This window comes from Triturus cristatus, chromosome 2_1, assembly GCF_964204655.1.
Source record: "Triturus cristatus chromosome 2_1, aTriCri1.1, whole genome shotgun sequence".
Lineage (NCBI taxonomy): Eukaryota > Metazoa > Chordata > Amphibia > Caudata > Salamandridae > Triturus > Triturus cristatus.
The window spans coordinates 24,302,649-24,330,456 of NC_140581.1; the positions used below are offsets into that span (position 1 = coordinate 24,302,649).

Consider the following 27,808-nt stretch of genomic DNA (forward strand, 5'->3'; position numbering starts at 1 on the left):
CACCTACCCTACCCCTAAGGATGGATTTGGGATTAAATCCAATTGAAGATGAATTAGGGATCAAACCCTTAAGGTTTTGGCACAGACTCTGGTCAACGCCTGAACTATCCTATTACAGGGAGGAACTAAAACAGTTACTTGCCTATAATGGGGTAAGGAAGATCCACTGGCTAGAATTCATCAAGCAGGAACTGACGAAAATTGGCCTTGAAGCCATGTGGAAAGACCCAGAAAAAGCGTGCAGAGAGATCTCGCGAAAAAACCTTACTAGGATCTATAAGGAGCATAGATTTAGTTCCACTTTTTGTGCCGTAACACTGGGTTCACTAACCACTTCTTTCCTTGACTTCAAAAATTGCTATGGTTTTGAAAACTTTATGGATATTGTATATCCAATCTTTGTCAGGAAACTCTACATTCAGTGGAGACTTGGCACTCTTCCGCTTAAAGTCTTCACTAGTAAGTGGTCAGCATCCCCGGACATGTCATGCCCGGGCTGTACGTGTGGCGTGGAGGATGAACTCCATGTCTTTTTTTCTGTCCTGCATATACGAACTCCAGGAGATTCTGGCTCAACATGCTTATAGAATTCTAAAGTCAGACACAGCGGGCCCTACAGTATTTGCAATTTGCAAATATCTCTCAGCCATGTGGCTTAAGCGATGCAAATTAGTTGATATCCAATGCTAACTTATAGCAAATTGAATTTTATGGAACTAATGGATTCTGACTCAGACGGTTTTAAGCAATATTATGCAATGAGATGTAATTTTTCTTTTTTGGTGTTAATTATGAATTTTGAAAAGTGTTGTTATATTGTTTATGTACCCTTTTATGACATTGTCGAAATAAAGGCTATTTGACTGACTGACTTTAAGTCAGTCGGTCGGTCGGTCAGTTTCTCATGTCTGTCCCAATCGAGGTACCAGGTAGCTGTGTGTTCAGTGACAAACATGGATGTTCCCTGGGAAAGGACCTGCCTGCCAGCTTTGGGCCGAAACACGTGCAGTGTGTCACAGCATGAAAACGTGTTTCTCATAGTCAATCCTCCAAGTCCAGGCCGACTCTCAGGGATCCATGAATAGACTACTTTATCCTAACAGTGAGCTGGACCGCAACTCTTGTTCCAAATTAAACAGGATTATTCTATTACTGGTGGGACTTTCTGGGTGTCACACTGGTCCAATCAGCAAAAGACGTTGTAAAATGGGGTTTGCACGAGGACTACCTATGTGAGGACAATCAGGAAATAGTTTAGGATCCAAATAATGGTCTTGCCTGAATGCTAGTGTTCAAGGCCACTCCAATACTCAGAGGGACCGAGTCCGATGTCCTATGTTTGGGCAGAGTGGTCAAGAGTTAGGACTGAGGGCCACTGCACTTTTCCGACCAACAAACCTCCCACCTCACTGAAGACAGCGCTGACCCGCTCACTCACACAGCCTCGCCATTGGATAGGAGGTGGTATTGGGAAACTGCAGCGGTGGGTAGCAGCACCCCTGAGAGGACCCCTGCTCTCCTGTTGAAATACACTGCAGTCCAGTGGTCCCTTACAGGGCTAGGGAGGTGTCTATTGGGTTCACTCCTTAGGGTTCTTCTGTCTCCAGACACCCTTCCATCAAGAAGCCTTACAACAGATGGAATGACTGATGGAGAGTGGGGGAGCTTAGTAGGAGCTGGCATGGCTGCTTCTTAGCTAGCTGTTCAGCTTCCAAAATTCTATACAAATGTGTCTGACACACTCATGCTTACTGGTCCTCAGGCAAAAAAGTTAGTTTTGGAAAAACAATAATTTTATATTGACAAAAATGACAAGTAGTCACTCGTGCAGCGGCGTTTAAAATTGTATTTGTAGACACACAGCCCTACTTCTATTGTGCTTAAAGAGGTGTGGTGTTTACAATGATATTTGTGGAAACCAAGTCCTCCTTCAGTGGTGTTTAAAATGGTGTGGTATTTACAAATGTATTTGAGGAAATAACCTTCCTCCAGTTGGGTCTAAAATGGTGGGGTGTTTACAAATGTATCTGTGGACACGCAGCCTTCCTTCAGTGGTGTTTACAAGTCTATTTGTGGACAGATGTTCCTTCAGTTTACTACTGTGTTTGTGGACTGATGGTCTTCCTTCAGTGGTGTTTGAAGTGGTGCGGTGCTTACAATTGTATTTGTGGATTCACAACTTTTCTTCGTTCACACACACCGGTATTGTACAAGTAACAAAAAAGAGCAGGGTACGAAGTTCCTTGGTGGTATATTGACCTCTTTATATATGTACTCTAGGCAGTGAGGAGGGGGGGGGGGTGGGATTCCTCCTGTCGGGACTAGGGCCCTCACACACCCAACAAGCTAGGTGTCATGCTTCATCATATGGGTCTGGTCCTAGTCGGGCCGGCGCTGTAATGCCCGACGGGCAGCCATAGAGGGGCTCTTTATCGGAGATCTTCTGTTCCTTGCCGTATAGTTGCCGTGAGTGTGAGGCACCAGAGTGAGTGTATTCTGAGAGGGACCCAACCTGGTTAAAAGAGAAACAGGGGCAGGGGGCGACTATTTTGTTAGACTGCGACAACAATTCGCTCTTCCCCTGGATGGTAAACAGATGTGTCAAAAATTGATCAGGGGCGATTCTTCAGGACCGGGTGAATAAGAAAACTATCTACAACTGGTGGCAAGGTGCAACGCTACCTACCACTTACTGTTCCTTTGGGTCAATTACCCGAAGGGAGGGCAGCCAACCTAGAGTAGCAAAAAGAGCATAAAAACAAGGTAATGGCAAAATTCCCATGTGCGTTCAATCATTATGATGATAGATGGACATGTACTTGGTTCATTTTATCAAATGCAGCATTATTCTTTAAAAACACACAGTGCTATCATGCAATTCATTATAGCTCTGTAAGTGACTCTGTATGCAACCCCTTGGTGCACTCTCGTGTTCCAAGGTGCAGACGAGTGTGTCAGGTGCAGACGCGTATGCAAAGGCGCAGCTGCAATGGTACAGCCTCATGTGCCAAGGTGCACCCTCGTGTGTCAGGTGCAACTGCCATGTGTGCATGACAAAGATCTGATAATGCTGCTGGATTGCCTTCTATGGGAGCTGCTATTGAAGCTATTGTCACTCTGCACTAATGAACCCACTAATCACACTCCATCTCCTTCTTTATCTATGTCTTGATTTGTCTAAAATGAAGTCATTTGGAAATGAAATGATTTCCTAATAAAGATTGCAACACCGCTGTGGGCGGCATTAGCTGACGAGAAGCACTGACCACTAATCCAGTGTCTAAACATTATGTGTAGATTCCTTTTTTCCGTATAGTGCGCTTCGTGAATTAGCGCAATTTCACGGGTAAGGCCTCGCGTGCATTCATCTATGGCTCGAGCTTCATCGGATTATGGAGGCCGTTCACATTTAGGGAGATGATGCAGATACTATCATCAGCCATTGAAATACAAAAAGTAGCTACTAATCATCACACCGCCTCAACAGATCTTTTAAAGTGCACAGTGCAATCATAATAGAACTCCCACTACGGATTCATCTTAAAGACATTACTATCTCCTTGCCTTTTCCCAAGAACCAATCCTTAAGATACCACCCACCCCCAAACCAAACCCAGTAAAGTGCACATAAAAATGAAGAATAAATCCTTCATCAGTTTTAAAGTAAAAAAAAATCATATTAACCCGATATAATAAGTAGTCCATTTTAAAGTGTATATTGAGCCTTTTTTTTATACTCTTGTTAAAGTGTCTATACAAGATAAAGTGCTAACTGCAGAATGCAAAGTGCGCAGTGCATCCATAGTATTGCACGTGTAAACACAGAATATAAAGGGCGTATAGTGTTCTGAGCAAGTATAAAAAATTAAAACCATGCTTATACTTATTGTTAAGACCAAATTCGGTAATATCACCACATAGGCGTAATGTCCATTTTTTACATATATTTCTATGATCAACCCTGTGGATACAGAGATACAATAAATGTTTAACCCTTTCCGTGCTCATGACGGAACCACTCCGTCATGAGCCACGGGTGTGCTGTGCTCATGACAGAGTGGTTCCGTCATGCTGCGGCCGTTGGCGGCCGCTCCGCCCACGCGGCGCTAATTCCCCGCCTGTGCGGGTGATTAGCGCAGTGGGCGGAGACGTGACGGAACCACTCCGTCATGAGCACAGCTCACCCGTGATGGAGTGGTTCCGTCACGAGCACAGCGCCACCGCAACTGCCCCCAAACCCCCCCCCCCCCCCCAGCGCCGCAGCGGAATTCCTGCCGCGGCAAAGGGTTAAAGTGCTTGTGCAGATTATAGCGCATAATGCATAGACACCTATTCCGATGTAATAATAATTAAAGGAAGAGGCCTCTACGGACGCTTTGCTACATCAAGAACTAGCTTATCTACTACAAACCTATTTACTTTTATCAAAACAAAAAGATGAACTATCGGCAGGACTCAGAGAGTCCGCCTCCCCCCGTTCCACTACGAGGCCTCCGAGATCATCTGCGGCGTCCCTCAAGGATCCTCCCTCATCCCGATGCTGTTCAACGTCTACATGGCACCACTAGCACGCATCGCCCGACAGCACGACCTCAACATAATCTCCTACGCCGACGACACGCAGCTGATCCTCTCCCTCACCAAGGACCCTCTCACTGCCAAATCCAACCTCCACCAGGGGATGAAGGCAATCGCAGACTGGATGAAGGAAAGCCGACTTAAGCTGAACTCAGACAAGACTGAGATCCTCATCCTCGGGTCCAACCCCTCAGCATGGGACGACTCATGGTGGCCCGCAGCACTGGTGAACCCCCGGCCCCCACCTACCACACACGCAACCTGGGAATCATCCTGGACTCAAAACTCACCATGACCAAACAAGTCAACGCAGTCTCCTCCACCTGCTTCAACACCCTCCGCATGCTCCGCAAGATCTACAGATGGATCCTGACAAACACGAGGAAAACAGTCACCCAGGCCCTAGTCAGCAGCAGACTCGACTACGGAAACGCCCTCTACGCCGGAGCCTCGTCCAAGCTCATCAACAGACTGCAGAGAATTCAGAACGCCTCTGCACACCCGATCCTTGACGTCCCGCGCAGCGACCACATCACCCCCCACCTGAGGAACCTGCACTGGCTCTCTGTCTAAAGGAGAATCTCCTTCAAGCTCCTGATCCACGCACACAAGGCACTTCACAGGACTGGACCAGCCTATCTCAACAACCGACTCTCCTTCTACGTACCCAACAGGAAACTCCGCTCTGCTGACCACACCCTGGCCACGGTCCTGCGCATCCGTAGAACAACTTCCGGAGGCAGGTTCTTCTGCCACCGCACCACCAGGACCTGGAACACCCTCCCCCTCTACGTACGACAAACCGAAGACCTGCTGACCTTCAGGAGACAATTCAAGACCTGGCTCTTCGACCAGCAGCAGCACCCCTACCCCCCTCACTCCCCAGCGCCTTGAAACCCTTACGGGTATGTAGTGCGCTTTACAAATTACTTGATTGATTAGTTTTTTACCCATATGCACATCCAGTGCCCTACCCTCCCCCCCCCCCCCACCCCCCCTCTAGCTCACCCACTTCATCCCACCCCATGTGCCCTAAGGGAAAATAGCCCACACCGTCTCCCAAATCCCCCCCAAGTGCCATGGTTTTGCACCTATGGTTGCATGCCCCTGGTTAGCGAAAAGACACTAGGTCTTTCGACTCCTGTGATATTATAAAAAGGGCCGCCTAACCAAAACCAAAGGCCCCCCACCCACAGAAATGCCACTGGGGCCTACTGACATCAACATTTGCCAAATTGCTAACACAGGTCAGTTCTACAGTGAACTAGACATCTGCTGCAGGAGCCACCTTGCTTTCCTTACAATATCGAATATATGTCATTTGCTATTCGCAAGATCTTTCAGCTTCGATTGCTGCACAATAATTGCATGCCCACCTTTTGTTTTAAAGGAGACCATCATTTACACAAAATCTCTTCTTTTTGCAGTTAATGCTGTCATATCTGAAAAAATATTGAATTGACGAACCATTTGCGTCAAGAAGGATTAGTCAATATTTTCTTGTGTACTCGAAAATCTGCCAAATTAACCAGAATTGTTCGAGAGTATCTTGCATTAGTAAAGCATTGAGAGGGTATCCTGTGTGCCCTTGTTATTGTTAAGTCTCTTGTTAACTCAGCGATAGCCTCTTTCAGCAGGGATTTTACCTAGTTCTGCACTTGGGGGCCTTCAACTGATTCTGGAACGCCCACCAAATGAAGATTGGAACGCCTATTATAGTTCTCCAAATCTTGAAGATCAGACTCCAGAGCTTCCTTACTTTGCTTTATCTGCGTAATCTCCACTCTATCTTCTAAAACAGACTCATTCCTTGGCCTCTGTCAGCCACTGCAGAAGTTTACTCCGATTCTTCAATATTTCACAGTCTTGCATGGAGGGAAGCAATTTCCTGAGATTGCATTAAGAGGAATTTTTATTTCTGAAAGGGTGAGCTCAAGCATATTTTTCACAGTTTGGCCGAGTTGCGAATCTTGTTGTATATCCTAAGGGGGAGCTTTCTCTCAGGCTAATGCTGGTAATGTATTGTATTGGTTACTGATCTGTTTTCAGTATGCAGAAGATATAGCGGAGGCAGGACTGAAACAGGCTGTAGCGGCAGCAAAGCTTGTGCCTGATCGCCGATACTTGAAGCTGCCGATCTTTGTGTGATTTAGAAAAGAGAGGGTACTGCTTGCTGCAGGTGGGGATAGAGAAAGGTTCAGCTATACTTGTTTTTCTGGATGCTCTTCGTTCTCTGCACATGACAAGCTGATAGCTCTACTGTTATCCATTTGTGACCCGCTTTCACTTCCCATCTGAGTGGCAAGGACCGCCTGGCGTCCAGCTTCTAGAAATTGCTGCACTTTAGTATCCATTCTCTGCTGCTCGTGTCGCAATGCTCTTATTTTCGTGGGTGGTGTCTCGGAGGTACCGTTTTACCGTTGCCGCTGAGCTGGAGTGTACTGGCGCAAGGGGACTGCGATGACACCGAGAGGTTTGCGCTAATGTGTGCGCATACTGTAATTATAGCTGCAACCGCCAGCCACCACCAGCTGGTCCCCGACCTCTGCAGGCCTTACCTTTTGTTGATGGCTTCAGCTCCAATAGTGACTGAATGAAGAGTGTGATTTAATTCAATGAGTCCGTCATATCACGTTAAGATACCCCCTATGCCAGAAAACTGAAAAGAAGGGAGGCAGGGGCAGTGTAGAAGCACTGATGCAGTAGAAAAAAATCCAGTAGTAAGCTCATCGCTTACTTTTATCTTGTGTGGCCAAAGGGATTCCAGGCTAGTTACAATTAAGTCTCAGAAGGGTGGCGAGCTGCCTCACCTGCAGACGACTGAATATTGGATCATTATTCTACTAGCATGTTCAGTACGATGGCGGAGGCCCCTCACATGCGCCTCTCACCGCTTCACTGAAGTCTGGGCTGTTACAGAATTGGTCCTTGGTGAGAGGATACGTACTCGGCGGGGAGTGCCGGCTCGATCATCTTGGTGTCTTCCCACACCTCAGCAGAGCCGCTGCACAGCGGCCACGGGCCTTTGTTTCCAGAGGTGTAGCCAGGCCAGGTGCACAACCGGGGATGCACGTGGGAAGCGTCCACCATCATTCCCCACTGATACGATCCAGATCTGAGACACTTGACTCAAAGCAGATACAGAACTCCCTGCATGAATGAAAAATAACTTTGATTTGATTTACTTTAAATCATAAAAGAGCGGCACAACCGCTAATACACATACAATTCACGAGCAAATAAAGCGATTTGTTGGTTGATTTAATTTTCATTACAATTTACAATAAAAAACAAGGTAAAAACAGTGTGCAATTGATTCATACAGTCTTGTTAGTTGCCAGCCGTGCTATAAAAAGCATACTTCTTGTGAAGTTCTACTTGGGCTATGCCCGGCATGGCTAGGTACATGGTCTCTCAGAGCAGTCCTAGGGCAATTAGCAAATATAGTGACAATGTTCATTAAAAAAATAAACATTTGATTCTAAGAGACTGTCTTTGTGTTTAGGTTTCCTTTATGAACTCTTTTAAGTTCAGCTTAGTGTTCTGAATTAAGGTGCTGACACAGTTGATGATTTCCTGTAATTTCTTCAAGGTAAAGTGCATTGTGCTGTAAACAAGTAGACTGCAGTGTGTTAACTGCGCTTTATCACCTTCCATGTCCAACCGGTTCGAGTTGTCGGTCGCTCTTTTCTAGTTCATTTGTCGCTAAGCTCAGAAACGTTATTGCCTAACATGGCAGTTGTACTGCTGAGCCTCCTAAGCATTTTATTACGGCGGATCTACGAGTCTTTATTTGTTCTCTTTTCATATTTGGCCGTAGGAGTGCTTTCCGTGTAGATGATAGTGCCGGACAAATGCAGAGTAGGCAGAGCTATGATTCATCTCCTTGTCCACAAAGGCAGCAATCCATTGAGGGCCAGGTGAGTTTCCATTTTGGGATAAGATCTTTCCATGCCTAAACTCCCAGTCTCAAAATCAGTTTGTGCTTTTTGTGATTTTCAAAATGTTCCGACAGGTATGGTTGAGGATTTGGCGTTTTATATGTTGGCAACACCATCCATGCGTTGTTTTTTTTAGGTCAATGAGGCTTTGTCTTTTCCTGAGATTGTTGCTGGATGGTTTTATTGACTATTCGTTTAAACTCCAGATAGGATGGTATTGTGTGCCAAGCTTCCTCTAACTTTAGAGCTTCAATACATTGCTTGAGGAATAGATAAATTGAGTTACTCAATCTGGATTGCCTGTCAACCTCCAGCCAGCAGTAATGTGCCAGAGACTCTTCATCTACGGCCCTCATTCTCCAATAGTATTTTGCAAGAGCTCCTTGTCTTGTCGGGATCAGTTTTTTTAACCCAAATTCCAATCTGATCCGGGCTTGTGGAATGTGGCGCGGAATTGTAAATAGATTTTTGAAGAGACTAGTTTGAGTGGTATTTAAAATTATGGAGTCCTTTGTGTTTAGGAGTTCCGATCCATACGTGATTGATGGCAAGAATTTTGCTGCCATGACCTGAACTGCCAGCAGAAACATCATTGGGCCATTGAGTGAGGGCGCCAGGCCTGCGACATGACTCACAGCAGATATAGAACCTGAACTCCCAGCAGGCACAGGATCAGGCTGCTGAGGGAGGGCGCCAGGCCCCAGACACGATTCACAGCAAATACAGAACCTCAACTTAGTGCCTGAATTGTTTATGTATTGCCTCAGACACAGTGGCGTAGCTAGCCCTATGGGCGCCCATGGCGGTCTCTGCGTTTGCCACCCCACGGTGGGCGCAGTGAAGAGAGGGGGTGCTGGTGAGCATTTTCTCAGTTTGCCGCCCCTTGCAGCAAACGCATTGAGGAGCTGGAGGGGTGCTGCTGCCACGAGACGGCAGGTGTATAGCGGGTGGGGGACCCAAAACTTTTGCCGCCCGGGACGCACCGCCCCCTCTGTCCCCCAACTAGCTACGCCATTGCTCAGGCACTCAACTCTCGGCAGACAGGGAATTAGGGCATAGACTAGGTTCAGAGCCTGGAACTGCAAAAGACACACAGCTTACATTGTAAGCAGCCACGATGCCTGCACTTTCAGAAGACAGAGTGCCTGGCCTCTCAAGAGACAAAAAGCTTTACCTCCATGGAGACACACATCCTGGAAACCCAGTAGACACACAAAGTGGACCTACAGCAGACACCCATAGTAGACAAACACACAGCTTAGACCATCAAAAGGCCGAGTATGGATCCTGGACGCCTGGCAGACACCGGGCTGGCCTGCACTCCCCCGGCGGACACCCGGGCCGGCCTGCACTCCCCCGGCGGACACCCGGGCCGGCCTGCACTCCCCCGGCGGACACCCAGGCCGGCCTGCACTCCCCCGGCGGACACCCGGGCCGGCCTGCACTCCCCCGGCGGACACCCGGGCCGGCCTGCACTCCCCCGGCGGACACTGACAACCTGGATCCTCAGCAGACAAAGGGTCAGACCCATAAGGGAGGATTTCAAACTTCAGAGCCTACACCCCGAGCAGGCACAAACCCTGAGCCCCATCCCACTCCCCCCCCCCCCCCCGCCACTGCCGATACAGTTCCTCAACTCCAGAAGACACCGAATCTGGACCCTCAGACAACACAGGACCTCACCAGACAAAACACACATGCTGGGCTCGCAGCAGACACCGAGCTTGCACTCTACGCAGACACACAGGAGTGGGCACCATTCCAAAAGTCTAGACTCCAGCAGGACACAGACCAGTATCTCAGCAGACAAGGTCTGGAATCTCAGCAGACACACAGGTGACATCATCATGTGGATAGTCTGGACCCCGGTAGACACAGAACCTGTCTCAGAAGACAGAGTCTGGATTTTTAGCAGACACACAGCTGATGATGACAATAATGATGGCCTGAGCATCACCTCGGTCAAGTCACCCATGTAAGAAGGTCGTCCCATGAAAGTGAATGGAGCATGAACAGCTTTAAGGAGAGATATAGGTTTTCAACGACAGTGCCACGTTTAAGTCTACCAGAGCTGAAGAGAAGTGAGAAGTGGACTACACCCACCAGTTGACAGTGGGCTGACAGGTATGCAGCCCGGGTCGGTGCAGCACTTGCTGGACACCCACCAGGTGAGCGAGAGCTGGAAGGTATGGACACGAGTCTGTGCCGCCCCCATGGACCAGGCACCCACCAGGTGAGGGAGAGCTGGAAGGTATGGACACAGGTCAGTGACACCCCCATGGCCAGGCACCCACCAGGTGAGGGAGAGCTGGAAGGTATGGACACAGGTCTGTGTCCCCCCCAACCCCCGGGGCACAAATCGAACACCCACCAGGTCCAGGTGAGGGAGAGCTGAAAGGTATGGACACGAGTCTGTGCCGCCCCCATTGGCCAGGCACCCACCAGGTGAGGGAGAGCTGGAAGGTATGGACACAGGTCTGTGCCACCCCCATGGGCCAGGCACCCACCAGGTGAGGGAGAGCTGGAAGGTATGGGCACAGGTCTGTGCCACCCCCATGGGCCAGGCACCCACCAGGCGAGGGAGAGCTGGAAGGTATGGACACAGGTCTGTGACACCCCCATAGCCAGGCACCCACCAGGTGAGGGAGAGCTGGAAGGTATGGGCACAGGTCTGTGCCACCCCCATAGCCAGGCACCCACCAGGTGAGGGAGAGCTGGAAGGTACGGACACGAGTCTGTGCCGCCCCATGGGTCAGGCACCCACCAGGCGAGGGAGAGCTGGAAGGTACGGACACAGGTCTGTGACACCCCCATAGCCAGGCACCCACCAGGTGAGGGAGAGCTGGAAGGTATGGGCACAGGTCTGTGCCACCCCCATAGCCAGGCACCCACCAGGTGAGGGAGAGCTGGAAGGTACGGACACGAGTCTGTGCCGCCCCATGGGTCAGGCACCCACCAGGCGAGGGAGAGCTGGTAGGTATGGACACTGGTCTGTGCCGCCCCCATAGCCAGGCACCCGCTAGGTGAGGGAGAGCTGGCAAGTAGGTACATGGGCGGGCGCTGTCCCCCTTCGCCGGGCACTTACCGGACACCCAGCGGAAAGTGCTGGACCATGGTCCCGAAAGATGCATCGGGCAGAGAGAAGGGCCGGCGCTGCTCCAGGAACTGATGCGCCAGGCATATCCGCCAGCCTGCGGCGGGGACCCGGTGCCCACCCACGGCGCCATCGTACATGCCCATGAGAGCAGCGGTCTCCATGGCGCCTCCGCCCGAGCAGTACATGGTGCGGACACGGCAGCGAGGGCCGACAGTGCCAACACCGGGTGAACTTCAGGAATCCGGGGGCAGACCGACGCGCAGGAGCCACTGCCGCCTCCGCCGGTGTGCCAGGAGGGAGCGAGCGAGCGCGCGCAGGCCCTGCAGCCAGTCAGCCACTGCCGCCTCCGCCGGTGTGCCAGGAGGGAGCGAGCGCCGGCCCTGCAGCTGGTATCGTCCCAGCCACTCCCAGCGCCAGGGCCGGACTCTGAACCTGTGCACTCCCCTGGCAGGCAAAGCCAACAGGGCTCTGTGTGCCTCCGGGGGTGTGAGGAGCGGTGAGTGCGCACAGAAGTCACTGGAAAGCGCAGCACCCCAGCCAGCCCCCCCCCCCCCCCCAGCGCTAGGGCGGACTCTGAACCCGTGCACTCCCCTGGCAGGCAGAGCCAACAGAGCTCCGGGTGCCTCCGGGGGTGTGAGGAGCGGTGAGTGCGCACAGATGTCACTGGAAAGCGCAGCACCCCGAAGCCCCCCCCCCCCCCCCGCTCGCCCCACCAGCACCAGGGCCGGACTCTGAACCCGTGCACTCCCCTGGCAGGCAGAGCCAACAGAGCTCCGGGTGCCTCCCCCTCCGGAGGTGTGAGGAGCGGTGAGTGCGCACAGATGTCACTGGAAAGCGCAGCACCCCAGCACCACCCCCCCTCGCCCCCCAGCGCCAGGGCCGGACTCTGAACCCGTGCACTCCCCTGGCAGGCAGAGCCAACAGAGCTCCGGGTGCCTCCCCCTCCGGAGGTGTGAGGAGCGGTGAGTGCGCACAGATGTCACTGGAAAGCGCAGCACCCCAGCACCACCCCCCCTCGCCCCCCAGCGCCAGGGCCGGACTCTGAACCCGTGCACTCCCCTGGCAGGCAAAGCCAACAGTGCTCTGGGTGCCCCCGGGGGTGTGAGGAGCGGTGAGTGCGCACAGATGTCACTGGAAAGCGCAGCACCCCAGCACCACCCCCCCTCGCCCCTCAGCGCCAGGGCCGGACTCTGAACCCGTGCACTCCCCTGGCAGGCAGAGCCAACAGAGCTCCGGGTGCCTCCCCCTCCGGAGGTGTGAGGAGCGGTGAGTGCGCACAGATGTCACTGGAAAGCGCAGCACCCCAGCACCACCCCCCCTCGCCCCCCAGCGCCAGGGCCGGACTCTGAACCCGTGCACTCCCCTGGCAGGCAAAGCCAACAGTGCTCTGGGTGCCCCCGGGGGTGTGAGGAGCGGTGAGTGCGCACAGATGTCACTGGAAAGCGCAGCACCCCAGCACCACCCCCCCCCCCCCCCTCGCCCGCCAGGGCCGGACTCTGAACCCGTGCACTCCCCTGGCAGGCAAAGCCAACAGTGCTCTGGGTGCCTCCGGGGGTGTGAGGAGCGGTGAGTGCGCACAGATGTCACTGGAAAGGGCAGCACCCCCCCCCCCCCCTCCCCCCCTCCGTCCCCCCAGCGCCAGGGCCGGACTCTCAACCCGTGCACGGGGCAATCCCCAGGGCCGATTTTGGCCCAGTAACAAAATCGGCCAGAAACCGGCCCTGGCAAAGAGTTCGGCGGCACCCCCAACCCTCCGGGAGGGTGCTGCCGAGCACTTAGCCAGGGCCGGTTTTGGTTCCCAGTCCGGTCCTGGTCAGCGCTGGGCTTGGCGTGTGTGCGCACAGCGATCCGTCAGCGCAGGGAGAAGACTGTGCGTGTAGAGAACCATCACCGAAGGTAGAAGAGTGCGCGCGCAGAGAACCATCGGATCAGGGAGAAGTGTGCGCAGAGAACCATCAGCACAGTGCACAGTGAACCATTGGCGCATGGAGAAGAGTGTGCGCGCAGAGAACCATCGGCGCAGGGAGAAGAGTGCGCGCGCAGAGAACCATCGGCGCAGGGAGAAGAGTGCGCGCGCAGAGAACCATCGGATCAGGGAGAAGTGTGCGCAGAGAACCATCAGCACAGTGCACAGTGAACCATTGGCGCATGGAGAAGAGTGTGCGCGCAGAGAACCATCGGCGCAGGGAGAAGAGTGCGCGCGCAGAGAACCATCGGCGCAGGGAGAAGAGTGCGCGCGCAGAGAACCATCGGATCAGGGAGAAGTGTGCGCAGAGAACCATCAGCACAGTGCACAGTGAACCATTGGCGCATGGAGAAGAGTGTGCGCGCAGAGAACCATCAGCGCAGGGAGAAGAAGAGTGCGCGCGCAGAGAACCATCAGCGCAGGGAGAAGAAGAGTGTGCGCGCAGAGAACCATCAGCGCAGGGAGAAGAAGAGTGCGCGCGCAGAGAACCATCAGCGCAGGGAGAAGAGTGCGCACGCAGAGATCCACCACCTCAAATGTCTCCACAAGTACAGCGCCGCTGATGCTACCCCCCTGGTGCACGGAGCTCCATCGGTACACGGCGGGGGGGGGGGGGGCACAGAGATCCGTCGGTGCACCCATAGAGGGTGTGCCCACAGAGATCCGTCGGTGCACCCATGGGGGCCCACAGCAATCCTTCTGGGCAGGGCCAGGGGTGCGTGCGGACAGGGATCCATTTGGCGCTAGCGGTGTGTGGGCACAGAGATCAGTCGGTGCACCCATGGAGGTGTGTGCGCACAGAGATCCGTTGGCGCCCGGCTGGGCCGTGGGTGTGGGGGAAGTACTACCAGTCACACACTGGTGCCACCAAGGATACCCTGATCATCTAAACTCACTGATATGGTATTACAAGTGAATGCATCTTGGATAATAGGTCTGAAAGGGTTAGACAAGGTCAGTTCTGGCAAGGGAATTCAGGCCATGAGAAGTGTGATGCGTCGCTCTGACGCATCAGTGGGTTGAGGCATCACCCAGAGTACGAGTGCTGTGAGCCAACACCCAATCACTTCTCACTACCAGGGCATCAGTGAGATGAACCACCTCCCAAACACATCTTACCAGCAGAGCATCAGTGAGAAGAGCCACCGCTCAATCACAAACTACCACCACAGCATCAGTGAGATGAACCACCTCCCAATCACAAACTACCACCACAGCATCAGTGAGATGAACCACCTCCCAATGACAAACTACCACCACAACATCAGTGAGATGAACCACCTCCCAATCACAAACTACCACCACAGCATTAGTGAGATGAACCACCTCCCAATCACATCTTACCAGCAGAGAATCAGTGAGAAAAGCCACCGCTCAATCACAAACTACCACCACAGCATCAGTGAGATGAACCACCTCCCAATCACAAACTACCACCACAGCATTAGTGAGATGAACCACCTCCCAAACACATCTTACCAGCAGAGCATCAGTGAGATGAACCACCTCCCAATCACATCTTACCAGCAGAGCATCAGTGAGATGAACCACCTCCCAATCACATCTTACCAGCAGAGGATCAGTGAGAAGAGCCACCGCTCAATCACAAACTACCACCACAGCATCAGTGAGATGAACCACCTCCCAATGACAAACTACCACCACAGCATCAGTGAGATGAACCACCTCCCAATCACAAACTACCACCACAGCATCAGTGAGATGAACCACCTCCCAATGACAAACTACCACCACAACATCAGTGAGATGAACCACCTCCCAATCACAAACTACCACCACAGCATCAGTGAGATGAACCACCTCCCAATGACAAACTACCACCACAACATCAGTGAGATGAACCACCTCCCAATCACAAACTACCACCACAGCATTAGTGAGATGAACCACCTCCCAATCACATCTTACCAGCAGAGAATCAGTGAGAAAAGCCACCGCTCAATCACAAACTACCACCACAGCATCAGTGAGATGAACCACCTCCCAATCACAAACTACCACCACAGCATTAGTGAGATGAACCACCTCCCAATCACATCTTACCAGCAGAGAATCAGTGAGAAAAGCCACCGCTCAATCACAAACTACCACCACAGCATCAGTGAGATGAACCACCTCCCAATCACAAACTACCACCACAGCATCAGTGAGATGAACCACCTCCCAATGACAAACTACCACCACAACATCAGTGAGATGAACCACCTCCCAATCACAAACTACCACCACAGCATCAGTGAGATGAACCACCTCCCAATCACATCTTACCAGCAGAGAACCAGTGAGAAAAGCCACCGCTCAATCACAAACTACCACCACAGCATCAGTGAGATGAACCACCTCCCAATGACAAACTACCACCACAACATCAGTGAGATGAACCACCTCCCAATCACATCTTACCAGCAGAGCATCAGTGAGATGAACCACCTCCCAATCACATCTTACCAGCAGAGGATCAGTGAGAAGAGCCACCGCTCAATCACAAACTACCACCACAGCATCAGTGAGATGAACCACCTCCCAATCACAAACTACCACCACAGCATCAGTGAGATGAACCACCTCCCAATCACAAACTACCACCACAGCATCAGTGAGATGAACCACCTCCCAATGACAAACTACCACCACAACATCAGTGAGATGAACCACCTCCCAATCACAAACTACCACCACAGCATTAGTGAGATGAACCACCTCCCAATCACATCTTACCAGCAGAGAATCAGTGAGAAAAGCCACCGCTCAATCACAAACTACCACCACAGCATCAGTGAGATGAACCACCTCCCAATCACAAACTACCACCACAGCATTAGTGAGATGAACCACCTCCCAATCACATCTTACCAGCAGAGAATCAGTGAGAAAAGCCACCGCTCAATCACAAACTACCACCACAGCATCAGTGAGATGAACCACCTCCCAATCACAAACTACCACCACAGCATCAGTGAGATGAACCACCTCCCAATGACAAACTACCACCACAACATCAGTGAGATGAACCACCTCCCAATCACAAACTACCACCACAGCATCAGTGAGATGAACCACCTCCCAATCACAAACTACCACCACAGCATCAGTGAGATGAACCACCTCCCAATCACATCTTACCAGCAGAGAACCAGTGAGAAAAGCCACCGCTCAATCACAAACTACCACCACAGCATCAGTGAGATGAACCACCTCCCAATGACAAACTACCACCACAACATCAGTGAGATGAACCACCTCCCAATCACAAACTACCACCACAGCATCAGTGAGATGAACCACCTCCCAATCACAAACTACCACCACAGCATCAGTGAGATGAACCACCTCCCAATCACATCTTACCAGCAGAGAACCAGTGAGAAAAGCCACCGCTCAATCACAAACTACCACCACAGCATCAGTGAGATGAAACACCTCCCAATCACAATACCACCAGAGGCAAATGTACCTTTCTATGATTCAAATGCAGTCTAAGTAGCGCTCTAAGAGCATGGGAGGCACTGGTAGAAAAGTATTCATCTACCATATCTCTGCCTACCAACAGGTCAAACAAGGGTCTGCTGGCTTATAATGTGAGATCTCATATGGGAGGAAGGTGAAGAGTGTTGTAGGGAAGTTGTAGGAAACCCGTCTTTTCTGTGTGGTCACCCCATGTGTTCGCCTTTTGCTGGACCCTTTATTTCTGCTGGTTTTCAGAACACTGCACAATGTAATTGTGCTAACAAATGGTAAACTGCCTGTTCTCTTCCTTTAAACATGGTTGAACTTACATATTCTGAATTGGTATATTTTAGTTACATACAAGTCTCTAGTCTGTGGTACACAACGTACTCGGAGCTTGTAAGTTGAATGGCACTAGTGGACTGCAGCACCTACTGTGTCATTCACTACAATACCAGTGAAAAACATAGCTTCAGGGCTACCAATGTAGCAAACTGTAGCAGTGTAAAAACTGCAAATCTACTTTTTAAAATAAACCCTTTTGCCAGGTCAAAACTGCCCTTAAAATATTAATGCAAGTGTCTGATGGATGAACAGTAATTGCCTCAAATGAAATGCAGTCAAGAGGGAGGTCCTGTTTGCTACCCGTCAACAAGAGAATCACCTTCAAGCTCCTCACCCATGCTCACAAAGCACTCCACAATGCAGGACCAGCATACCTCAACAAGCAACTCAACTTCTACACCCCCAACCGCCAGCTCCGCTCACCTCGCCACCGTTCCACGCATCCACCAAACAACCACCGGCGGCAGATCCTTCTCCCACCTCGCCACCAAGACATGGAACTCCCACCCCATCCACCTACGACAGACCCAGGACCTGCTGACCTTCCGGAGACTCCTCAAGACCTGGCTGTTTGATCAGTAGCTGCTCCACCCTCCCACCCCCCCAGCGGTTTGAGACCCTCACGGGTGAGTAGCACGCTTTACAAATGTTTGATTGATTCTTTAGTCAGCCCCCCACCCGCCCCCTTGCAAGCATGTGGTGGCCAGCAGTAGTGGGCTCACCACCAGTACCGGCAAAAAAGGCAAGAAATCTGGAGATCACACGGGAAACAGACCTATCAGTTGCAGCCCAAGTTATATTTCTATATCATGCTTTGGGAAGCTGAGAAGCATGAGGAAATTCTTGTTCCTACTGCTGGAGCAAAGTCGTAGGATTATAGTCCATGCACTGGTGACTTCTCAACTGGACTATGTCAAAAGTCTATATCTGGGGCTGCCTGCCTACTTGATTAATAGACTACAGATGGTACAAAACACGGCAGCAAGATTAATTCGATGGGTCCGTTTCCGCCATCATTTCGCCCCACACATTAGACAGTTACATTGGCTCCCGGTAACTAAAATGATAGAATTCAAGGCTCTGACCTTGGCCTTTCGAGCCATCCATGAAAGGAACCCTGGTTACCTTAGGCTCAGCCTGTATCACCAGGAACACACTTTGAAATCCAATTTCCAACGCCTGCTCTGTGTCCCTCGCTATGATAAGACTCGAATGGGAGGGAGGTCCTTCACGGTCAGGACCACTGGAAAATGGAAATTTATGACACCTCATCTGCACCAGATGTCACCACTAAGTAAGCCTTGCAAAAGGCAGGAAGCATGGTATTTAAAAGTAGAACATGTAGAAATGTAATGTGAACATGTCCTTACAGAGTCTAGCACCCAAAACAAATTTTCACTGTGGCAGGCCTAGCTGTCCTATGTAGAAAACCAAAATACAAATTCAAAATCATAATACTTTATCTGAAGAATGGGACTGGCTAGAAAAATAATTAAGCAGCTATTTTTAATAGTTATTAAAAATTCAATAGCGAAGTCTGATTTTTAATAAATATTAAGGAAACCTAGCTTTAATATGGGTACAATTTCCCTGTCTGAAGGTCCCGGAAGTTCATTTTCATTGGCTCTCAAACATCTCCCAACCACTGTTTAGCAGTTGAAAAACCGTGAAAAGGTGTGAAATGCCTCCTATGAGCAAACAGGCTGACTTGAACGGGCAGAGAGGACTCCTCTGAATCTCCCAGAATATGCAAGATGGGAGCTGTGAACATCACTTTTGACTATACAGAGTCAAATCCTGTTTGACTCGCAAATCCTGCTTGAATGTCAAATCCTGCTTGAGAGGTCGGCTCGCTTTCCCTAAAAAAGTTTGAGACACACTTGAAAGGAAGGGAGACAGGATGCCAAAACAATTCTTGTGTATCCACTGTATGGTTGCTGGTAAACCCAACTTTTGTTCTACCAGATTTCTATTTTGCTTTTATTGTCGGTAAAGTGCCTATCCCAAACTGGATTTTACTGTTAGATGTAGGAAAATACTAGTGTTATCATAGTACAGCCCCCTGCCCCCAGACATCCAGCCCACAGGGCCCAAGTTTAGTGTTGCCAAAACGTTTGCCATCTTGAAAATGCCCAAAGTAGGAAGGTTGGCCACAGGAACATTTAACTCTATGTTTAGGGCAGGGGTACTCACAAACTTTCTCTCAGGGGCCAAATTTACAGTGTGGTTTGTGGCCGAGGGCTGCACTGGTGGGGGCGGGTCAGTGGCGGAGGAGAGCGGGGCTAGAGCAAAAAAAACTGTGTCCATGAGGTTGAACACAGGCCCCTGCAGTGGACGCCTTCGTCCACTGAGACCCCAAATCTGGCATACGCACCTCTCCCTCTCTCTCTCTGTGTGTCTGTCTCTCCCTCTCCCTCCCTGCCTCCCTCACTCTCCCTCACCCTCCCCCCTCCCTCCCTCCCGACGTCTCCCTCTCTCCCTCTCAGTCTCTCTCCTTCCCTCTCCGTCTCCCTCCCCCTCCCCCTCCCCCTCTCCCTCTCTCCGTGCCTGTCCCGGTCTCTGCCTCCCTCTGCCTGCCTCCTGCCTTTATCTGTCAGTCTGTCCCTGTCTATCTATATCTCTCTCTGTCTCTGGGCCTCGGGCAGTGCACACTTCTGTGTCTACACATCCCCGACACCAGCCCATAAACAGCCCCCCCACTGCCCCCTCTCCCTGTGTAATGTAAAAGCCAGCTCTCAGACCCTGCTGCGCTCCGTCACCACACCTGGCTCTCACTCCCTGCTGCCCCCGTCACCCTCTGCCATTTCACCCGGCTCTCACTCCTCGCTGGCTCTCACTCCCTGCTGCCCCCCTCCCTCACCTCACTGGGCACTCTCACCCTGCTGTCCTCTGTCACCTCACCCTGCATGTGTGGCAGCCCGGGCTGAGATAGCTTCCCGGGCTGACACACAGCCTCACCGGAGAACATCACGGGTCTTTAAAAGACCATTTACTTGCTAATAAGCTTTGTTGTATTTCACCTCTTCGTAGCGCCCCTGCATCTCCACTCAGAGGCGGGGGGGGGGGGGGTGGCTTGGGGGGGCGCTAAGAAAACATTTCGGGGGGAGGGGGGGGGGAGGGGGGGGGGGGGAGGGTGATTCTTCAAGCAAAATGCAGAGTGGAGCTGCAGGGGCTGTAAGCAGGGGTGAACACCATCAAAGCCTCGTTAACAAGCAAAAGGTCTTTAAAGACCTGTGAAGTGCTCGGGTGCGGCTGCGTGTGTTCCCGGGAAGCTCTCTCATCCCGGGCAGCCAAACACGACGGGGGGCTGAAGCCCTTTGAGTCCAATGGGCGTTGTACGCCTGTCTCTACTCTATCCTGGAATCTCCTGGCCCCCATAGAGCAGTCTCTCTCGGAGTCTGGCGGTGTTTGCTGACACTTTGAAAAATACAAAAAACCAAGGTACGATGTCTGCATGGTCCGCTGGCCGCCAAGGAAGGCTTGCCGGGCCGCTGGCGGCTCGCGGGCCGTACTATGAGTACCCCTGGTTTAGGGCATGCCCAGTAAGTCTTTCTCATCTACTAGCTTGCACCAAGCATAAATGTCTTACCTGCATGCACCCACTTTAGAACACTACTGGACCTGAGGAAAAACAGAAGAGGATTGGACCTGCGATCTGTGACTTAGGAGGCCTGAAAGACTGGACCTGCGCTCTCTTGTACTCAGGACAAAGAAGTGTACTCAATGGCTTGAAAGGTTGACCTCCAGTTAAAGCTCCAGAGACACAACAAGTTACTAAAATGAATTTCCTGCCACTGCCCAGCTGAACAGTGGCGACTAGAGAACAGGACCCTTTAAATGTAAAGCCCCTCTGGAATTAATTCATCATACATGTGACTTCTTCAAAAGACGAGATTTATCTAATATTTTGAGGAGTAAAAGCATGTATTGTTCTGGAAGGCTACACATTTTAGGCCTTGCCTAGCAGACAGTGCAGGCTGTTTGGTTGCAAAAGATCTACTGACAGCTTCCCAAGAATTTTTCGTTGGCTGAAAGCTCGCCCATTGGTTAAAAGTGGTTGGCTTTGTTATCACTCTGATTCGCTCGTTTCTTAATCAATGGCTTCACTTGTCCATCTTGAAATTGCCCTGGCCCTGGCGAAGAGCCTTGCTAGATTCCTTCCACTATTTATTTTTAGCAAACAACTTTTCTTTTAACTTAAGTAGCCATAAGAGGATACGTGTTTTTGGAGATCAGTCTTCCATGTGCTTCTCTCCTTCCCAAGCTCAGGATTGCCCTCTCGTCCGTGTGCTCCTACCCCCTGCTCAGTGGTGCTCCCTCTTGTGTTTTTTCTCTCATAACCCAGACCCGTTCTTCAGTTGCTGCCTCTCTAAGCACTATGTATTTTTTGTAATTTAATTTTGTTTTAGAGGGAAAGGAAGAAAATGCGCATCGGCCTTTCGCACTACTTTATTTTCATATTTTTCTTTGTCAGTTCATCTGCCATCAATAAATTTAAACAAGCATTGGTATAGCCAATAGGTCTCGCCTTTGGGACCTTGTAAGTTTTTTGCCAGAGCTATTGGCTCTGGCAAGGTCTGTAAGCTATGTTCAAGAGCAGCATGGCTGCTGTATTCATCTGTAAAAAAATGTGTTCAGTCTTTTGGGGTAATTAGACTGGCTTGTCGCACCTAGCATTCATGCTGCAGCGATGGGTGTATACACAAGCAGCATTCAGTGGTCATGCTGTGTGTGTGGATGCCAATACTGACCTGCAGCATGCAGCGGGAGACCTCCGTGAACAGAAGGGGGTCGGCGCACAACGAAGCACTGAGCTGGCATCAGGGAAGAGAGCTGTGGCCTCAGAGCCCACCCGACAGTGCAGCGGACGTAAATTGAAGTTGCTTCTTTGTAGATTTGTGGGCGTAACGCTGACTCCTGCCGCTTTGTGTGTCCTGTGCGCTGAGCGCCCTGCCCTGCTGAACCCTTTGTCCCCCGCCGCCGCAAGCACCAACAGCGGTCGCCGAGTGGGGACAAACTACGTTGCCCAGCAGCCTGTGCAGCCAGAGACCCGCCCACAACCTTTCCCGCGCCAGGAGGCGCTTCAAAATCCGGCGCTTCCTTCGCGTCGCGGGACGCGCGCGGGCATCGCCGGGCTGAGCCCGGGCAGAGGGCGGCCGGGCCGTCTGTGGCCGTCCGGGGCCGGAAGAGGCCAGGCTGGGCCTCCCCCCTGATAATGCTGGAAGTAAGTTGCAGCAGAGTTTGACTTTTTGATCACTGACATTTGGCTAACCCGTGATTGTTGTAATCCACTGATTTGTGTGGCCCTGTGACAAATGGCTGGAAAGGGTAAGCGTTTCACAGCCCCCTCTACAGTAGCCGGGACTATGGACCAATTCATTACACGTGCCGTCTCGGTAATGGAACAAGAGATAGCCATGACTGAAAAACGCCTTTCGTTAGATTCTTTGTCGGGTAGGCGCTCCTCATTGGGCCCACTTGCTCTCGTTAAATCACCAATCATTTCCAGAGAGCGGCAGAGGGAGGAGGTATCACTACTTTCTACGTCTGATTCATCTCAGCAGATGTCATCTCCACCTGGGAGGTTGATAAATCCCCCAATAAATATGGATGTAGTGCCAGAGGAGGAAGTTGTATCCCGAATCTCTTCTAGTGCCCCCCGCCCCCAGACTAGAGCAGGGGCTAGACCCAACACATCCACCGGTGCAGCTACTCAGAAAAGGAAAAGGGGAGGGGGTAAGGATGGTGGTAGGCAGGCGAAAATATCCAAGGCAACCAAAAACTTGGTACCCCCTGTCATTTTAAGTACTAGCGCACACCACCCCATGACTGAAACTAGTTTACTCGCCCCCCCCCTCACCCGAACGTACTAATATAATCTCACAGCTAGAACGCATAGTACGATCTCTCATTTCTCCATTATTGGAAAGGATCGAAAAGGTTGCAACTAAAGTTGATAAACTAGAGCAATGCATTTTGGATAACTTCTGTTCACTGAAGAATGTTGTTAAGCTGTGTACTAGGGATATACCGAAAACTAACTGCACTCATGGAGCAAATCCAACCCTGGTCATCCCACCCTCATGCGGCCTATCCTCTGTTCCTGCCCTCCCTACCTTAGGCATTGGTTTACCCACGAATACTCCCATGTCACCCTTAAATACCCAACAACCACCACGGCGGGAGGGAGCGCAACAAAATAGTCATTCCCTGAGGCAGTCGGGTCGGTTAAGCAATGCACCCTCAGGCCCTAATACCGCGAACCCAGAAAGATCGAACGCGACTGTTGATATACCTCTCCCATGTAATGTAACCAGGCCATCCCTGACCCAAATACATCTACCACAAGAATCTTTTCCATACGTCGTGGTATTAACGGGTGTCCCCGAACTTCCCAACAACAAAAACGAATCCTTTGAACAACTAAAAAATAAAGTAAGTCATTGGCTTAACATCCATAGACCAATACCGAATGAATTGAATGGTCGGATTCTTTTTGTTAGAAGGGTCCATTGGATAGGCCCCCAACCAAAAAACACGCAGGGTGACTGCATCATCGTTAATTTTAAAGACCCTCGCCTCCCTAGGTTCATCACTGAGCGTACATCTTTTGACTCTAGATCCAGCATAGAGGCCCACAATTTAGCTTATTTTTACACTGGAGGCTTTTGCCAGTGACAATTGCATAGTCTGACACCCCCCTCTCATCCCGTGACATTGAGGGCAACCGTTAGTACACCAATAGATCCGGTGGTCATTCCTTTGGTCCGGACCGGATCTCAAACAACACCTAGAGCTCTAACACCACCTCCAGCCGGCCTGTGTGAGAGGGAAAACTCATCTAGTCAATCTATCGTGCTCCACACTACACGGCCCGGCAACTATTCTGGTACCCTTTTGTCATGGAACTTGGCTGGCATCAACACTAAACTCGACTCCCCCGAATGGGTTAGCTTTGTAAATAATTACGATCTCTGCTTATTGCAGGAAACATGGTCCCTCGAGGCTCGGTTTTTGCCGGGTTACCTGAGCTTTCATGTCCCAGCGACGAAAGGCCCGAAAGGCCGTCCTTCTGGCGGCCTAATTATTTGGGCTCGCCAGGATCTGTTCCCACATGCTGTCGCAATTGACACCGGGTCCCCGGATATCCAACTAGTGAGATTAACTTCTGACCATAAGTGCTCCCTGGATATTTATAACATTTACCTTCGGGGCACTAAAGGGAAAAAGTCAAGGGAGTTGGATATTTTAACCTCACTCATTGAATCCAACTCGTGCCAGAGGGACCTGATCGTAGCTGGGGATTTTAATGTCACCTTCGAACCCCTTTTAGATTCTGATTTGGAAGGGGGCACTGACCCCGACGAGGACGGTCAATGGGGTATCCCAGTTCTTTCGTTACCCCCCATCAAAAGGTGGTCTACGGCAGCAGTCCAGATAAACGCATTTTGCCTTGGAAATGGCTTACGGGCACTGAACGGCAGAACAAAGGGTGACATGATGGGAGCACATACCTTTGATAATGGCCGCTCGGCCAGTAGGATTGATTACGTCCTTTGTTGTTTGAGGCTGTGGCGTCACCCAATAGATATGGTGGTGGAGAAAAGACTAGAGAGCGACCACAACCCCATTAGCGTCTCCCATTGTTGGTGGGGTTCACCCCGCTCATTGACCAAGGAAACAACTGTGGATCCCTTGGCGTGTGTCCCATCAAACGATATGCGGAGGCTAAAATGGTCTATGGTAAAGACCAACGCCTCAGTAATGGCTCATATTGACACCACTCTTTCTGCAACTAATGCGAATCTTGAAGTAACCTTGAAATCCCAGGACCAAAATGTACAAGCAACTAGAATACACGAGTCTTTTTTCGAGGACCTACGTGCTTTCTTTTTTAAACAATCAAGAAAGGGCACTATACCACCGTCCAAGCGACCTAGGTGGTACGATAAACAATGTAAAAGAGCAAGAGTCACCCTGGCTCAAGCCCTTTCCAGCGGGAGTTTACCTCTCATCCAATCTGCTAGACACTCTTACTGGAACGTGCTAAAGTGGGGCAGAGGGGGTTCCCCTGATAACCCCGCGAACCATGTCACCCAAGACGATTGGCTGAGGTACTTCAAACCCCAATACGCACGAGATCCCCACTGTAGTAATTTGGGCTCTATCCCATATGTTTTCTACTCGTCGGGGCCTTTTGGCTCCAACGACGTTTTAGTTGCCCTGTCTTGTGTAGCTGCAGGGCGGGCCCCCGGATTGGATGGTGTCCCATCTGACCTTTTTCTTAGTAATAAAGCTTCCTGGAGCAAGTACATCGCCCTAATCGCGAACGCCGTGGCTGTAGGTGCCCCAGTACCTAAATCTTGGGGGGGGAGCTATTATAATCCCAATAGATAAAAAGGGCGATAAAACCCTCCCAGGGAACTACAGGCCCATCAGCCTAATTGACACAATTCAAAAAGTCATTAGGAGGATGGTACTGAATGAGGTACTCAGTTGGATAGAAGCTAATAAGATCCTTTCCAATCTCCAAGCGGGCTTCCGCAAATTTACCAGCACTGTGGACCAGGTGTTTCGCTTTAAACAATTACTTTGGAAGGTAGTTGAACTAGGCAAAGGCAGTCTTTATGTCACCTTTGTGGATTTAAGAGCAGCCTTCGACCTTGTCCCTCGAGAGCATCTCTGGAGGGTCCTAGAAAAGATAGGTCTACCTCCGGAGCTCTTGACTCTAATTAGGAGACTCCATGAGCCTAACTTTGCAAAAATACAATGGGGTGGTCGGGGGGAAACAACCCAAGAGTTTCCTGTTGAGAGAGGTGTGCGCCAGGGATGCGCCATGGCTCCCGCACTCTTCTCCTTGTATATCAACGGAGTAGTTGACTACATGCTCCAAGCAAACACTGACGCCCCCAAATTGGCAGGAGTCCCTATACCAATACTAATGTTTGCCGACGACACCCTTATAGTGTCTAAAACACCGTGCGGCATGCAAAGGGCTCTGTCAATTTTCGAAAATTTCTGCAAAGATCATGGCTTGGAGGTAAACGTGGCAAAGACTAAGCTTATGACCTTCAATCCACACCCAAGCTACAGAGCTGGCAAGCTTTTAATGAACGGCCAAATCCTGGAGGAGGTAACAAACTTTCCTTACCTGGGCATCCATGTCTCCCATAATAACCGGTGGAATAGACATTTGGAATTGTCCACGTTGAAATTCACCCAGATCACGGGGGCGCTGGTTAAAGAGCATAAAAAAAATCGCTCACTAAACCTATCAAACCAGTGCTAGAAGTATACGAGGCAAAGGCCCTAAACTCTGTCTTGTATGGGGCAGAGCTTTGGGGTTTTGACTCATTAACACCCCTAATAGCCGTAGAAAATAAATTTTTCCGTTACATCGTCGGCTTGCCACAAAGTACGCCAATGGTCCCATTGCGTTATGACCTAGGTAGAAAGGGCATTAATGATCTGGCCAGTCTCCGTCCGGTTCTATACTGGAGGAGACTATGGACTACACCGGAGCTACAACCCTACGCACTGGGTATCTTGGACATAATCCGGGTTGATAAGTTCCACAAGATTGGATGGTTAAGGAACCTTCGTGAATCTTTAAAAGCCCTGGGGTTGGAAGATCTATGGAATGATCCAGTTGGTGCCGTGTTCCCAGCTAAAAAGCTATTGAAAACATTATATTGGGAACAGGTAAACCACAGGGTATGGGGTTCTTTTTCTGCCCCTACAATGACCAGCCGCTTTCTAGAGGCAAAGGCCTCACCTATCCTGGAACCTTACTGGGATTTGATTATTTCACCAACTGACAGGAAACTTTATTTCCAACTCAGAGCAGGCTCCCTTCCACTAAGGGCTCTAACTTGCGGGTGGTTTGGTACAACTATATGCACCTGTCCTGCTTGTGGCGCTAAAGAAGAAACAATTGCTCACTTCTTGTTTGTCTGCCCGGTATATGTCACCCCAAGACGTCATTGGCTCTCTCTTTTATGTAAACTTCTGGGCACAAGGAGATCCGCCGTTGCCATTAGAATTCTACTTACAAGCACCTTACCATTCCACTCAGTAGTTTTAGCCAAATACACGGGGTGGGCATGGTCCCTCAGATTAAAAGCCCTCCGGTCCAGTGAAAAGGCACATAGGTAGGGCCTCAAACTTGATTACTATTCGTGTATTAACTTTTTTAGCACCACTTGATCATCGATGTTTAATCCATATCATCTTGTCTACTCAATGTTTAATACCCCTTTTACCTAAAACTTTTATCTATTTATTGAAATGTTTTTTAAATTTTTAACCATTTTGTGACTTGTCCTATCTGTATTCGTTTTTTGTGTTTGTCTCTTGTATGAATTATTTTAATTCGAATAAAGACTATGATGATGAAGCTGGATATGGCTGGAA

General features: G+C 50.6%; 1 protein-coding gene across 3 annotated transcripts in view; it reads right to left on the bottom strand.

The window, feature by feature from the left end:
• Window positions 1–27,808, bottom strand: part of GBA2 (glucosylceramidase beta 2) — a 258,273-nt gene that overhangs the window by 194,042 nt on the left and 36,423 nt on the right. The window contains exon 1 of one of the 3 annotated variants that reach the window (XR_014969056.1): window positions 11,605–11,976. The exons of 1 other annotated variant lie outside the window; for it this stretch is intronic. Coding sequence is in view for 1 of the 2 variants with exons in the window: in XM_085627707.1 (XP_085483833.1) it covers window positions 11,605–11,801 (197 nt within the window). In the remaining variant the exon portion in view is untranslated. Of the gene's footprint in view, window positions 1–11,604; window positions 12,027–27,808 lie in introns of those variants that run through there. One more of the 3 variants, XM_085627707.1, reaches the window with a different exon arrangement.